The following is a 14,790-nucleotide window of genomic DNA, read 5'->3' as shown; positions in this document are numbered from 1 at the left end:
TTTAGTAATCCTTTCACATCCCATTATTTTAAGTGGTGCCAATATCATCTTAAATTAGCTCTACTTTTACTTTCTCAAATACTGTCTATTATTCTGTCTTCATTTTTATATGCTTTTGCTATTGCAAGCTGTATATCTCTGATCTCCAGTCTTTGATGAACTGTCTAATTTCAAATCCATCTTGAAGTTCCACATTTTAAAATTAGTGTGAACACACCTTTATACTGCTGGCTTGGTGTTTTTTCTGATTTCTCTCTTATTCCATGTTAGTTTATTCGCTTAGTTCCTCTCCCACATGTACACTAGGCATATCTATTATATTACATGTTTCATTTGCCTTCACTTAAAATAGCTGAAATTATTTCTTTATCTCTACTTGTTAATATGTACTTCAATAGCCAATTAATCTTATGGGCTACCTTAGCAACTTTAGCAATATGTCCTCTAAACTTTAACTCTCTGTCTACCACCACCCCTAAATCTCTAGCTTCATCTATTTCCTTGAGTACAGTGCCATCAATGTGATAAACGGCTTGTAATCTATTTATCAAAAAGTGCATAACTTTACATTACTCGACATTAAACTGATATCCATTAACTTTTTTTCCATACTGACAGCCTATTTTAATCGTCATGCAAGCTCTCCACATCATCTTGATTGACTATTATTCTACATAATTTTGCATCATCATTAAACAACTGATTATTCCACTTCAGGTTATTTCCTATATTGTTTATGTATAAATTAAGCAGCCCTGAACCTTGTGGCACACCACTAGTCACCAGCTTTCACCTCAGTTCTCCCCTCCATATACCACTTTTTGATATCTGTCCAGCAGCCATCCACTTATCAGTGTCATATTCATCCCCATCTGTTCTAATTTGTATAACAGACTTCCATGTGGTACTCTGTCAAATGCCTTTGTAAAATCATCATGTATCCATTTCCTTTATCCAACTCAGCTGTTGTAAAAAGTTAGTAAATTACTAAGGCATCACCGACCCTCCAAAAAGTCATGTTGACACTCTTACAGTATCACATTTTTATCTATCCATTCTTGAATTTTTTATTTTTATTTTATTATTTTTTTTTTTTACCAATTTTTGTAGTACTTGTACCACCATGCCTGAGATGCTGATTGGTCTATAATGTGCTACTGTAGTCTTTGAACTTTCTTTATGCAAAGGAATAATTTTGCCCTCTTTCCACTCCTTTGGAACTTTTATCAGAGCTGAGACTTAAACAGCTTAGTCTAAGGCAGTGCTAATTCTCTTGCACATTCTTGCAAAACTCTAGCTGATGTCCCATCTAATCCCACATGTGTATTCACATTGAGATTCTGCAATATTCTATAAACCTCCAATTCATCCACCTCTGTTCCCACATTAGTGTCTGTGATATAGGTTAATGAAAATACCTCACTAGGAAGACATATGCTTGCAAAGTGCTCACTCAGTAAATCAATTTTTTCAATTATTTTAGAAAATCTTGCAGACTTGTACTGGATTTATTTAAAAGTATAACATCATTTGCATAAATTAAAGAGCTGAGATTAACATATCCAATTTTGATATCAGGTTTAATACCATTTTCCTTCATAATGTGATCGATATAGATAATGAATACCAGAAGGGGTAATGTGCATCCTTATCTGATACCAGATTTAACATTAAACCATCCTCCTGTACTTCCTTCAGTTCTAACTACTGACTTACAGCTCAAATAAAGACTAAGTATTGCTTGATATAATGCTCCATTGACACCATACAACTGTAGTGTTTTGAATAGCTTTTCTCTTGGCACCTTGTCATATGCCTTTTCAAGATCTACAAAGCTTAAATACAGATCTCTGTTATATTCACATGATTTCTCAGCTATTTGTTGTAAAGTGAAAATCTGATCCTGACAACCTCTATTTGGCCTGAATCCAGCTTGTTCTTCACCAATCTTTCCTTCTACAATCCTTCTCAACCATTTCTCAAGTATCCTTGCATAAATCTTACCAGGAACACTCAGTAGGGAAATACCTCTAATTCTCAAATTCAGTTTTATTTCCCTTTTTATATATGGATACTACGAGAGCTCTACTCCAATCATCTGGAATTCATCCCTCTGTCTTCTGAACTTTGCAGTGCAGCCACTGTAAGACTTTTATACCTCCCTACTTGAGCATTTCTGGTCGAAAATCATCTACTCCTGCTGCTTTTCCACACTTCAATCTTTTGATGGCTTTTTCTACTTCAAGTATGGATATGTATCCTTGATTGCATGTCTGTTGAGCGTTTTTTTTACCACTGTGCTGTCATCACTGCTTGTTTAATTTAGCAATTTTTTGAAATAATTACTCCATATTTCAAGGATATCTTTTTCTCCAGTTTTCATGTCACCTTTGTCATCTCTAATTCCTTTTACAGCACTCTTTCATCCATATCTGAGCTTTTTCAATAGTCTCCAGAATATCTTTCCACCTTCTTTGTATTTATTTTCTATTTTCTTACCAAAGTCTTCCCATGACTTTTGTTTAGCTAGTTTTACAAAGTGTTTAGCCTTCTTATATTTGTCTCTGTATTCTCTAAGAACACAAGCTGACTTATTCGCCAGGAACTTTCGATGTTCTTCTTTTTCTACACTGCCTTTTTAACTTTCTGTGTCCACCATGGAATGCCTGATTTTTCTATCCTTGCAGATAACCTCACCACATGCCTCTCTGACTGAATCAGTCAATGTTTTCTTCAGGATTTGTGATGGAATCTCTATGGTTTTGTTCGTTTTCTAAAACTCTTGCATTTTTTCTTGAGTCTGCTCAGTTAGACTAGTAGCTATGTACTTCACAACCATATGATTGTGGAAGGAGTGCCCTAGGTTAGATTCCCGTCGAAGCCATGAGGAGCTTAGGGATCTTTCTCAGCCATAGCCAAGTTAGCCAGTCTTGGGTGTGGACAGCAGAATTTTCCTCCCAGTTTATATGGGGTTTTTCATCCCGCAAGCTAGCAAACCGACTCCGTGTACAGACACACAGGATGCAGTCATAGGATATAATACTTAATCCCTCATTAGGAGAGCTCAACCAGTCCTAATGGTCAGTCAAGGAGGGGTGACAATTAGAGGTATTTCCCTACTGAGTGTTCCTGGTATTTTTTTTTTTTTTTAATTTTGGTTTAACCAATAAAAATACAATTTGGTCGGCTAAATCCCAAATTGCCAGCCCATCCTCGTTCGTTCAGTATCAAAGTAGATACCCAACACGGTGCACCACGAGAAGGTGAGGATTGGGCATTAGGTCAGAAGCCCTGGTCGGTTCTCCGCATACCTTTAAAGGCTATGTGGAGGTCTCCTCTCAGTTATACAGCTTTGACCCTCAGAACTCCCTGGTGGACACAGGAAGTTAAAGAGGCAGTGAAGGAAAAGAAGAAAGCATATCAAAAGTTCCTGGCAAATAAGTCAGCTTTTACTCTTACAGAACACAGAGACAAATATAAGAAAGCTAAACAGTGTGAAAAACTAGCTAAACAAAAGTCATGGGAGGACTTTGGCAAGAATATAGAAAATAAATATCAAGAAGGTGGCAAAATATTCTGGAGGTTGTTGAAGAAGCTTAGGAATGGAGGAAAGAATGCTTGAAAAGGAGTTAGAGATGATAAAGGTGACATGAAAACAGGAGAAAAAGATATCCTTGAAGTATGGAGTAATTACTTTGAAAAACTGCTAAATGAAACAAGCAGTGATGACAGCACAGTGATAAAAAAACACTGACCAGGCATGCAGTCAGGAATACATATCCATACTTGAAGTAGAAAATGCCATCAAAGACTTGAAATGTGGAAAGGCAGCAGGAGTAGATGATATTCGACCAGAAATGCTGAAGTATGGTGGTATAAAAGTCTTACAGTGGCTGCACTGCATAGTTCAGAAAGCCCGGACAGAGGGACGAATTCCCGATGATTGGAGTAGAGCTCTCATAGTACCCATATATAAAAAGGAAAATAAAACTGAATGTGAGAATTACAGAGGTATTTCCCTACTGAGTGTTGCTGGCAAGATCTATGCAAGTATACTTGAGAAACGGTTGAGAAGAATTGTGGAAGAAAAGCTTGGTGAAGAACAAGCTGGATTCAGGCCGAATAGAGGCTGTCAGGATCAGATCTTCACTTTACGACAAATAGTCGAGAAAGCATGGGAATATAACAAAGATTTGTATTTAAGTTTTGTCGATTTGGAAAAGGCATATGATAAGGTGCCAAGGAAGCTATTCAATACGCTGCAGTTATATGGTGTCAATGGGGCATTATATCAAGCAATACTTAGTCTTTATTTGAGTTGTAAGTCAGCAGTTAGAATTGAAGGAAGTACAGGAAGATGGTTTAATGTTAAATCTGGTGTGAGACAAGGATGTACATTATCCCCTCTGTTATTCATTATCTATATGGATCACATTATGAAGGAAAGTGGTATTAAACCTGATATCAAAATTGGAGATGTTAATGTCAGCTCTTTGCTTTATGCAGATGATGTTATACTTCTAAATAAATCCGCTACAAGTCTGCAAGATTCTCTGACTAAATTGAATAGCTGTTGTAATAGATATGGTATGAAGGTCAGCAATAAAAAGACAAAGACAATGAAAATAGGCAGAATCATTGAAAATGTCAACTGTGTTGTGAATGGAGAACCTGTGGAACAAGTAAAACATTTCAGCTACTTAGGCACAATATTTACTGAAGATGGTAAACTAAATATAGAAATAGACAACAGAATCAGCAAAGCTGGTATGGTGGGAAGTCAATTGAATAAATTTATATGGAATAAGAGAGAAATTAATCAGAACACTAAATTAGCTGTATACAAGACAGTGTTCAAACCAGTTTTAACTTATGGATCTGAGAGCTGGGTCAGAAGTAAAACACTTCACCAAAGACTAGAGACCGCAGATATGAGAGTCTGAGAAAGAGTAGAGGCGTGAACAGATGGCATCAATAGCAATATCATATTAAAAACGAGGATATTAGGAAAGAACTTGACATTGTCAGCATCCAGGAATGCGTTAACAGAGCTAATCTCAAGTGGTATTGTCACTTAAATAGAATGGGAGAGGAAAGATTAGCAAAACAAGTATTCTCTGCCAGGTTGGCAGGAAAACGACCCAGAGGAATACCAAGATATAGGTGGATTGATACGGTACAAAGTGCCTTAGACGATAGAAATATTAGATCTGATAATGTTGGAGTCTTGTCAAGTAACAGACTGATTTGGAGGAAAATTGTAGATAGGAAGTTAGTAATGATGTAATTTTTGCATGTAGTACTGTCATATCCTGTACACCCCTTGAGGGTACATGGCAGGAATTTGATGATGATGTGTTCCTATTTTGATTTATGCAAGTATACTTGAGAAACGGTTGAGAAGGATTGCGGAAGGGAGCATAGTGAAGAACAAGCTCTATTCAGGCCAAATAGAGATTGTCTGGATCAGATTTTCACTTTACAACACAGAAATCATGGAAATATTTATGAGTTATAAGTCAGCGGTTATAATCGAAGGAAGTGCAGGAAGATGACTTAATGTTAATTCTGATGTCAGACAAGGATGTACATTATCTATATGGATCACATTATGAAGAAAAGTATAGACAAAGCACTTTGGTGGGAAAGTCCTGGGTTCGGTTTCCTCACTTCACTGATGGAACCTGATTAACTCGCCTTTCGACTAAATGTGAGTTAGTTGGTCTCATACGGTGGTAAGGGGGGTTTTTTTCACTCAAAAGTTTGGGTTTTTCGTCCCCCAGAACAGGAAAACTGGCCTGTGAACACATGCATCTACAGACATAGGACACACAAAGAGGCATTGGGATAACCACCTTATCCTCGATACAGTAGCGGTTAAATGTAGAAAAAATCCTCGACACTGCAAGATAAAACAGGAGGGAAGGAATAATAAGAAGATGTGTGTGTGTGTGTGTACACACATGGTATGCCTCAAAAAAACTACTGACTTTCGACACCTTTGTACTGCCGGCCTGGTTGGTTGAGTGGTTAGCATATCTGCTCTCCAAACAAAAGACTGTGGGCTCGAATCTCACCATGGGCATGGATGTCTGTGAAAATACTAGTGGTGGTGGTGGTTTTTGGTAGATGGCGTTTGTGTAGATGATGAAGGTAGTTGCAGTGGAGATGGAGGGTCATAGAGTCGGTGTCCACCCTTGATGAGTCTTTAAACTCTGTGCAGGTGTTATGTAATAATAATAGCAGCAATAATAAACCTGATATCAAAATTGGAGATGTTAATCTCAGCTCTTTACTTTATGCGGATGATGTTATACCTCTAAATAAATCTGGTACAAGTCTGCAAGATTTCCTGACTAAATCGAATAACTGTTGTAATAGATATGGTATGAAGGTCAGCAATAACGAGACAAAACAATGAAAATAGGAAGAAGCATTGAAATGTATAAATGCATTATCCAGAATGTATAAATGCATTATACATTGAAATGTATTATCCAGACCTGTCAGTATCTGATTGTTGCATTATTTGCATTGTGAATGGAGAACCTGTAGAACAAGCAAAGCATTTCAGCTACTTAGGCAAGATTTTTAGTGAAGATGGTAAATTAAATATGGAAATAGACAACAGAATCAATAAAGCTGGTATGGTAGGAAGTCAACTGAATAAATTTATATGGAATAAGAGAGAAATTAGTCAAAACACTAAATTATCTGTATACAAGACAGTTCTTAAGCCAGTTTTAACTTATAGATCTTAGAGCTGGGTTTGAAATAAAACACCTGACTAAAGACTGGAGACCACAGATATGAGAGTCCTGAGAAAGGTTAGATGGAGTGTGAACAGATGGCATCAATGGCAATATCATATTAAAAACAAGGATATCAGGAAGGAACTTGACATTGTTGGCATCCAGGAATGTGTTAGCAGATCTAATCTCAGGTGGTATGGTCACTTAAACAGAATGGGAGAGGAAAGGTTAGCAAAACAAGTTTTCTCTGCCAGTTTGCCAGCAAAAAGACCCAGAGGAAGACTAAGATATAGGTGGATTTATATAGTAAAAAGTGCCTTAGAAGACAGAAATATAAGATCTATAAGGTGATGTAAGTTTTTCATGTAATACTGTCATATCCTATACACTCCTTGAGGATAAATGTCAGGAATTTGATGATGATGATGAAAAAATTGAATCAACATTGACATATTGTTTTACTGAAGTGCTACCCAGCAGTAGTCATGCAGACTTCTCCTCGAAAGCACTGTCAGACTTTCACAAAACACTTGGATATAATAAACTAAGGATCTGTAGACATAGCATCTCCCTCACTCAGTGTATAGTCCAGACCTGTCAATATCTGATTGTTGCTCCATCTTTCTATTGTTAGATCACTTTCTTCTCCAATCGAGAATTTTTCACATCTATACACTTGGCCAATTGCTGAAACTGAAGCAATTGAAACTGCTTGCAGTAAGAGATTGATCAACATCATAAAACATAATGAGAAAAATCTAGGCAAATTTTTTCACTTAGTTACAAAGTAAATTACATTTGACAATAAATGACATTTAATTACATTTGACAATAAATTGTCAAATGTAATTAAATGCAAAAAAAGACCAAATTTATGAAAATCTCAAAAGAAAACAGATCCAACCCAGAAATATTCATAAACAATATGAAAATTGAACATAAAACAGAATACAAATATTTAGGCACCTACTTTACTGCAGATGGAAAGCAAGATAAAGAAATAAAATCAAGAACAGCCATAGCTAAAGATGCCCTCTGGAAAAATAAAGATCTGCTCAGAAGTTCTGTGGGTATCAAGATAAAGAACATTAGTGTACCGAGTTTTCGCATATGGAAATGAGACTTGGGTATTCAAGAAGAGAGTAAGACAACAGATAATGGCTTCTGAAATGTGGTGCTATAGGATAGCTTTGAAAATATGGATAGATTATGCGATAAATAGATGATGTCCTTTAGTGAATGAGAGCACAGACATCTTTATTACAGGAAATGATCCAGAGAAAGATGAGATTGGGAGATGTTCAGCAGGACAGAGAATACTAGCAGTTTTAGAAGGAAAAATTATGGGAAAAGGATGAAGAGGTAAAAAATGAAAGACATTGTTTGAAGATATAAGCTCATGGATAGGATCACATATCTATGCAGAAACAGAAAAAAAAATCACCAACAGAGAAAACTGGAAGGACATGATGCTGCACCCTCTCACTGTGGAAGCTACTTGAAGAAGAATTGTCTAAATTCTTCTTCAATTCAATTTTATTTAAAAAGAAATTGCAGTATTTCTTTCAGCCTGTGCCTACATACAATAATAATACTAAAATAAAAATAATGCAAATACAAGTTTACTAAAATAAGAGCCTCAAAGGCTTCATTCTGGCAAAAATAAGTTATATATATATATATATATATATATATATATTTATTTATTTATTTAATATAGAAATTAAAATTTTCCTGCAAGCCTATGAGAATATATATCTTAATCATGGGAATTGTCTTGGTTTGCACTACTTAAAATTTTAATCTGGCTATAAAATTAAAACTCAGTCTCTAAAACTGGATAGGGTTTAAAGGCCTCACCTACTCCCTATAAGGGAATAAAAGGTGTCAGCTGATTATTATATTATAAAATTAAAATGGATATATAATATTCCTTTTTACAAATAATAAATACTCAGGTGGTATGGTCACTTTAACTAAGGAGTCAATATGAACAGATGAGTTTAAATTTGGATTTCCAGATAAAATTTGGTTTATGCAAAACTTACATATAATTGGTTCTGTTAAATTCTCTATAGAGAACACCTGTCTCTTATAATTTGAACTTATAATAGCTTTAAAATATTAGAAGTAAAAACTTTTTTCTCTGCTTTTATTAGAATCTTAATTAGTTTTTTTTTCTTTATTTGTTTATTTTATTTTATTTTATTGTTATTATTTGTTATTTATTTATTTATTTGATTTATTATTATTATTTATTTATTTTTTGCAGCTGATGATTACAGATATCCAAGTTATGGGTCTTATGATACTGGTGATCCAAGTACCACAAATCTCTATCTTGGAAATCTTAATCCAAAGGTACATCTATCAATTTATTCATTTTAATTGAAATTTTACAATGTGGTTTATATGGTGAATAAATTTATAATGAATAAAAAAATTACAAAATTGAACATTATGATTTTTATTTATTAGTATTATTTAAGTTAATCTTGTTGATTCAAACATAAATCACATCTCTTAAAAGATTTTACTTTCTGTTATTTGACATCACACTACCATCATCAGCATCAAAATTCCTGATGTGCACCCTTCAGTGGTTTACAGGACATCATCACTAACTTCCTATCTACAATTTTCCAAATCAATCTGTTACCTGTCAAGACTCCAACATTATCAGTTCTTATATTTCTATTTTCTGAGGTACTTTTTACTGTATCAATCCACCTATATCTTAGTCTTCCCCTGGGTCTTTTTCCTGCCAACCTGGCAGAGAATACTTGTTTTGCTAATCTTTCCTCTCCCATTCTGTTTAAGTGACCATATCACCTGAGATTAGCTCTGCTAACACATTTTTGAATGCTGACAATGTCAAGTTCTTTCCTAATATCCTTGTTGCCATTGATACCATCTGTTCACGCCCCCATTCTTTCTCAAGACTAATATCTTTGGTCTCAAGTGTTTTATTTCTAACCCAGCTCTCAGATCCATAAGTTAAAACTGGCTTCAGCACTGTCTTGTATACAGCTAATTTAGTGTTTTGACTAATTTCTGTCTTATTCCATATAAATTTATTCAGTTGACTTCCTACCATACCAGCTTTATTGATTCTGTTGTCTATTTCCATATTTCATTTACCATTTTCACTAAAAATCATACCTAACAGTTGCAATGTTTTACTTATTCTATAGGTTCTCCATTCGCAATGCAGATGGTATTTTCAATGCTTCTGCCTATTTTCATTGTCTTTGTCCTATTACTGCTGACCTTCATACCACATCTATTACAATAATTATTCAATTTAGTCAGGGAATCTTGCAGATTTGTATTGGATTTATTTAGAAGTATAACATCATCTGTATAAAGCAAAGAGCTGAAATTAACACCTCCAATTTTGATATCAGGTTTAATACCACTTTCCTTCATAATGTGATTTGTATAGATAATGAATAACAGAGGGGATAATGTAAATCCTCATCTTACACCAGATTTAACATTAAACCATCTTCCTGTTCTTCAATTTCAACTGCTGACTTACAACTCAAATAATGACTAAGTATATCTTGATATTATGTCCCAATTGACACCATAAAATTGTAGTGTTCTGAATAGCTTCTCTCTTGGCATCTTGTCACATGCCTTTTCCAGATCTACAAAACTTAGATACAAATCTTTGTTATATTCCCATGATATCTCAGCTATCTGTCATAAAGTGAAAATCTTATCCTGCAGTCTCTATTTGGCATGAATCCAGCTTCTCTTCCACACTCCTTCTCAATATTTCTCAAGTATACTTTCATAAATCTTACCAGGAATACTCAGTAGAGAAATACCTCTGTAATTCCTACATTCAGTTTTATTTCCCTTTTTATAGATGGGTACTATGAGAGCGCTACTCCAATCATTTGGAATTCATCCCTCTGTCCAGGCCTTCTGAACTATGCAGTGCAGCCACTGCAAGACTCTTATACCTCCATACTTGAGTGTTTCTGGTCGAATATCATCTACTCCCACTGCCTTTCCACATTTTGTGCTTTATATAGCGTTTTCTACTTCAAGTATGGATATGTATTCTGATTGCATGCCTGTTGAGTGTTTTTTACTGCTGTGCTGTCACTGATTATTTCATTTTGCAATATTTCGAAGTAATTACTCCATACATCAATGATATCATTTTTTCACCAGTTTTCATGTCCTCTTTATTTTCTCTAATTCCTTTTACGGCACTCTTTCCTCCATTTCTGAGCTCTTTCAACAGCCTCTGGATTATTTTCCACCTTCTTGATATTTATTTTCTATGTTCTTACCAAAGTTTTTGCATGTCTTTTGTTTAACTATTTTTACACAGTGTTTAGCTTTCTTACATTTGTATTCTCTAAGAGTCCAAGCTGACCTATTTGCCAGGAACTTTTTATATGCTTTCTTTTTTTCCTTCACTGCTACTTTAACTTCCTTTGTAGACCATGGAGTTGTGATTTTTCTATCCTTGAAGACAACCTCACCACATGCCTCTTTGGCTGAATCAATCCATGTTTTCTTCATGATTTGCCATTGAATCGCCAAGGTTTTGTTCCTATTCTCAAACTCTTTCATTTCCTTTTGAATAATATTTATGTATTTTAGTCTATAGTTCACAATCTGAGAGCTTTCTTACATGTTCTTCTTTTCAATATGAAGTTCCATTTTATCCTGCTCAAGACTAAATAGTGATCACCTCCAATTTCAAATCCTCTGTACACTCTGTTGTCCTGCACCAGGGAAAAACATCACTACCAACAATAACATAGTCAATGAGACTTTTCTTATTCCTTGTCTCTTCTCTCCATTTGAATTTGTGCACGTTTTTATGTTGGAACATTGTGTTAGTAATTACATGTACATGTCCTGAGTAGAAATCCAACAGGTATTTGCCATTATTATTAGCTTTGCTCTTTTCTCCAAATTTTCTTGAAATATTTTTGTATGTCTGGCAATCTTTTCTATTTAGATCCCCTATAAGGACCAACTTTTTATTTTTCATTGTGTCATTTGCTTACTCTAAAGCCTAAAAATTCCTTTGCTTCTACCTTTGTTGAACCTTCTGTGAGACCATAAGCTCATATAAATCTCATTGTTCAGTTCCCCATTCTGATATTTGCCAACATCAACCTACTTGATATGGCCTGCCATTCAAGAAGATTAGCTTTGTATTTAGTGTTGAATACTTTGACTACTCTTTCTTTTCCTTGTTTGTCATTTCCTGAATGTAACGTTTTGTATTTATTGTTTAGAAAATCTCACAAGCTTTTGTCATTTTTGTTTCAGTCACCCCTATTATGTCTATCTGGTACTTATCCAATTCCTCAGCTAGCTCCATTTCTTTGCCACTCAGACTTTTTATGTTGATAGTACTGATCTTGAACTCAGGTGATGTTGAGTTGGGGTGTGTTTTAGGATTTGTTCCAGTAGCTGACTTTTAGCTGTTTGCCCTGGTTCCCTGGCAAAAACAACAGAGGTGCCTTGTTTAACTGGGCGATGCTCCAGCAGGCAAGAAATGGTGTCATGTTGTACATCATTTTATATTGTGGTTTAAGCCTATAAGAATACAATTTGATTGGCCAAATCCCAAATTGTCAGCCCATCCTTGTTTGTTCAGTATCCAGGTAGATACCCAACAGGATGCACCACGAGAAGGTGACGATTGGACATTACGTCAGAAACCCTGGTCAGTTCTCCACATTCCTTTAAAGGTGTTATGTGGAGGCCTTCTCTCAGTTATACAGCTTTGATCCTTAAGCATCCTTATGTTTATTAATTTGAATTACATAGAAAATGCCTTCTGACTGATATCCAGGTTGTGTAATCACCCTGTATATTAGTCTTATCGTGGGTCTTTTTCCTGCCATTTTACTTTAAACACTCGTTTTACTTATCTTTCATCTCACACTGTAAAACTGACCATACTAATTTTAATTAATTGTACTTACACATTGCTGATATTAATAAAGTTGAAGTACTTTTTGTTATTTTTATATTTTGTATGATTCTGATATTGATGCCATCTGTTTACAATCTTGATTTTCCTCAGAAACTCTTACATCTGAAGTCCATGCTTTCATTATCTGTTTCATTTTCAACCCAACTTTTAGATCAATAAGTGTATAAATACTGTTTTGTGTAATGCTAACTTGATGTTTTAGTGTTTAAATTATTCACCTGGCTTCTGCTTATTTATTCCATATTTAATTTGGCATTCTCACTAAACATTGTGCCTAAATAGCTGAACTGTATAATCACTTCTTTAGGTTCACTACTGAAAATGCAAGTTAGTGTTTTGCTTTTCTACTTTCTGCTGATTTTCATTCCATATTTGTCACGATAATTATTTGATTTGACTAAAAAACTCTTGAAGACATTAAAACAGAGGATCATGTCATCTGCATGGAATAAAGAACTAGGTTAATATCTACTATTTGAATATTGGGTTTAAGACTACTTTCTTTAATAAGATGATCTATATAGTTTATAAATAACTGTAAGTAGTTGTACATAATTTCCATTTATACCACACAGATTGTTTTAAGCAGCTTTTTTTTTTCTTTCTTCTTGACAACTTATTTGTATGTTTTTGAGATCAGTGAAACTAAATAGAAAGACTTATTAAGCTGCCTTAAATTGAAAAATAAGCTTTTACAATCCTACTAGCCTAAATCCAGATGTTTTCCAGTTCTCCAGGTGTTGTTTTTTCTTATTCTTTTCTCATGCATATGTGCACATTAATTCATTTAACAGTAAGGAAATTCCTCTATAATTCTCACACTGTTTTCCTTCCCTTTTTATGAATTGGTTTATTCTTACTTCATTCTTTAATTTTTGAAATTGTCAACAATGCTTATTTTGTGTTTTTATAGTTCTCCTTTTCCATTTCTGAAACTTTTTTTCGTTCCTGCATATGAGAGGCTACAAAGTGTATAGCAAATCAATACTGCATGTGGCCAGGGGTCAAGAGGAAAGTAATCTGTTGATATTCTTTTTTAAAAGCTGGATGTTGTGGTCTTTGGATAATGCTTAATGAAAAAGACTGTTCCACAGAAGTGAGGTAAGTAGAGTGAAAGATGAATGGGAATATTAGGTTCAGTGAGTCACCGATTCAGCTGTAAAAGGATGTTTGACAGCTGTTGCTTGTATTATAGTAGGGTTAACAGAAATGGGGGCATGATTGATTTCAGTTCTGCTAAATAGCATCCATGAAAATATCTGTAGGAGAGAGAGTGCAGAAAGTGACCATTGGTGAGACTGGCTGGAGAGTGTTTGAGAGATGAGTCATCACTTAGCTAAACTGCTTCCTTCTGGACAGTATCAAGAATTTTTAGACAAGCATTAGGTACACTACTGTAAATGAGGTAAAAATGTCCCAAGTTTTTAGGTAGCTAAGTATGCTGTAGAAGTTAGTTCTGGCAGAAGAGGTTAGGAGTAAGCGTCAGTCTGAGAAGTGAGATCTGGTCTTGTCTGTTCTTTATCCCTGTGAGGATTATCACAGGGATAAAGAACTGGGATCTTTTTATCTTTTTTTTTTTTTTTTTTTTTTCAACAAAAAAAAAAATTATATTTTGGAAGCATTGAAGGTGACTGGGTTGTCATCACTCCGTTGAAGGATGGTATGGAGATTATTTAGGGCACTGATTGTCAAATCTTGAAGCTTGATGTTTATGTTTGAGTACTACAGAGTTTGTCATATAAGTAGGACTGGAGAGTACTATCATCACTGTAACTGTCGATAGGTTTAAGGCCAAAGAAAAAGGGTTATTTATGTATGTGAAAGGCAGATGATATAAGAGCCTAGAGGAATGCCTGCATTAACAGGATAATCTGAAAGAGAGAGAGAGAAAACACCTTCCACCATTACCACAAGTGAATGGCCCAAGAGAAAACTGGGAATCCAATTACAAAGTGTGGAAGACAGACCATAAGTTGACATGTGCTCAGAACCTCTCAATTACAAACCGTATAAGATATTTTGGAAATGTCAAGTGCAACAGCACAGACTTCTCCAGTC

The 14,790-nt window shown here is 34.9% G+C and overlaps 1 protein-coding gene across 6 annotated transcripts in view; it reads left to right on the top strand.

Annotated features, from left to right (window-relative positions):
- LOC150093191 (U2 snRNP-associated SURP motif-containing protein) overlaps positions 1-14,790 on the top strand; it is a 467,947-nt gene that overhangs the window by 115,725 nt on the left and 337,432 nt on the right. For all 6 annotated transcript variants that reach the window (XM_090413350.1, XM_090413354.1, XM_090413351.1 and 3 more), the window contains one exon: positions 9,025-9,113. In XM_090413350.1, coding sequence (XP_090269476.1) covers positions 9,025-9,113 — 89 coding nt within the window. The remainder of the gene's footprint in view (positions 1-9,024; positions 9,114-14,790) is intronic.

Source organism: Typopeltis vanoorti, chromosome 24, assembly GCF_054136105.1.
Source record: "Typopeltis vanoorti isolate ZY-2024b chromosome 24, IOZ_Tvanoo_1.0, whole genome shotgun sequence".
NCBI classification, from domain to species: Eukaryota; Metazoa; Arthropoda; class Arachnida; order Uropygi; family Thelyphonidae; genus Typopeltis; species Typopeltis vanoorti.
The sequence above is the reverse complement of the archived record's forward strand: the minus strand, read 5'-3'. Positions and strand labels throughout refer to the sequence as shown.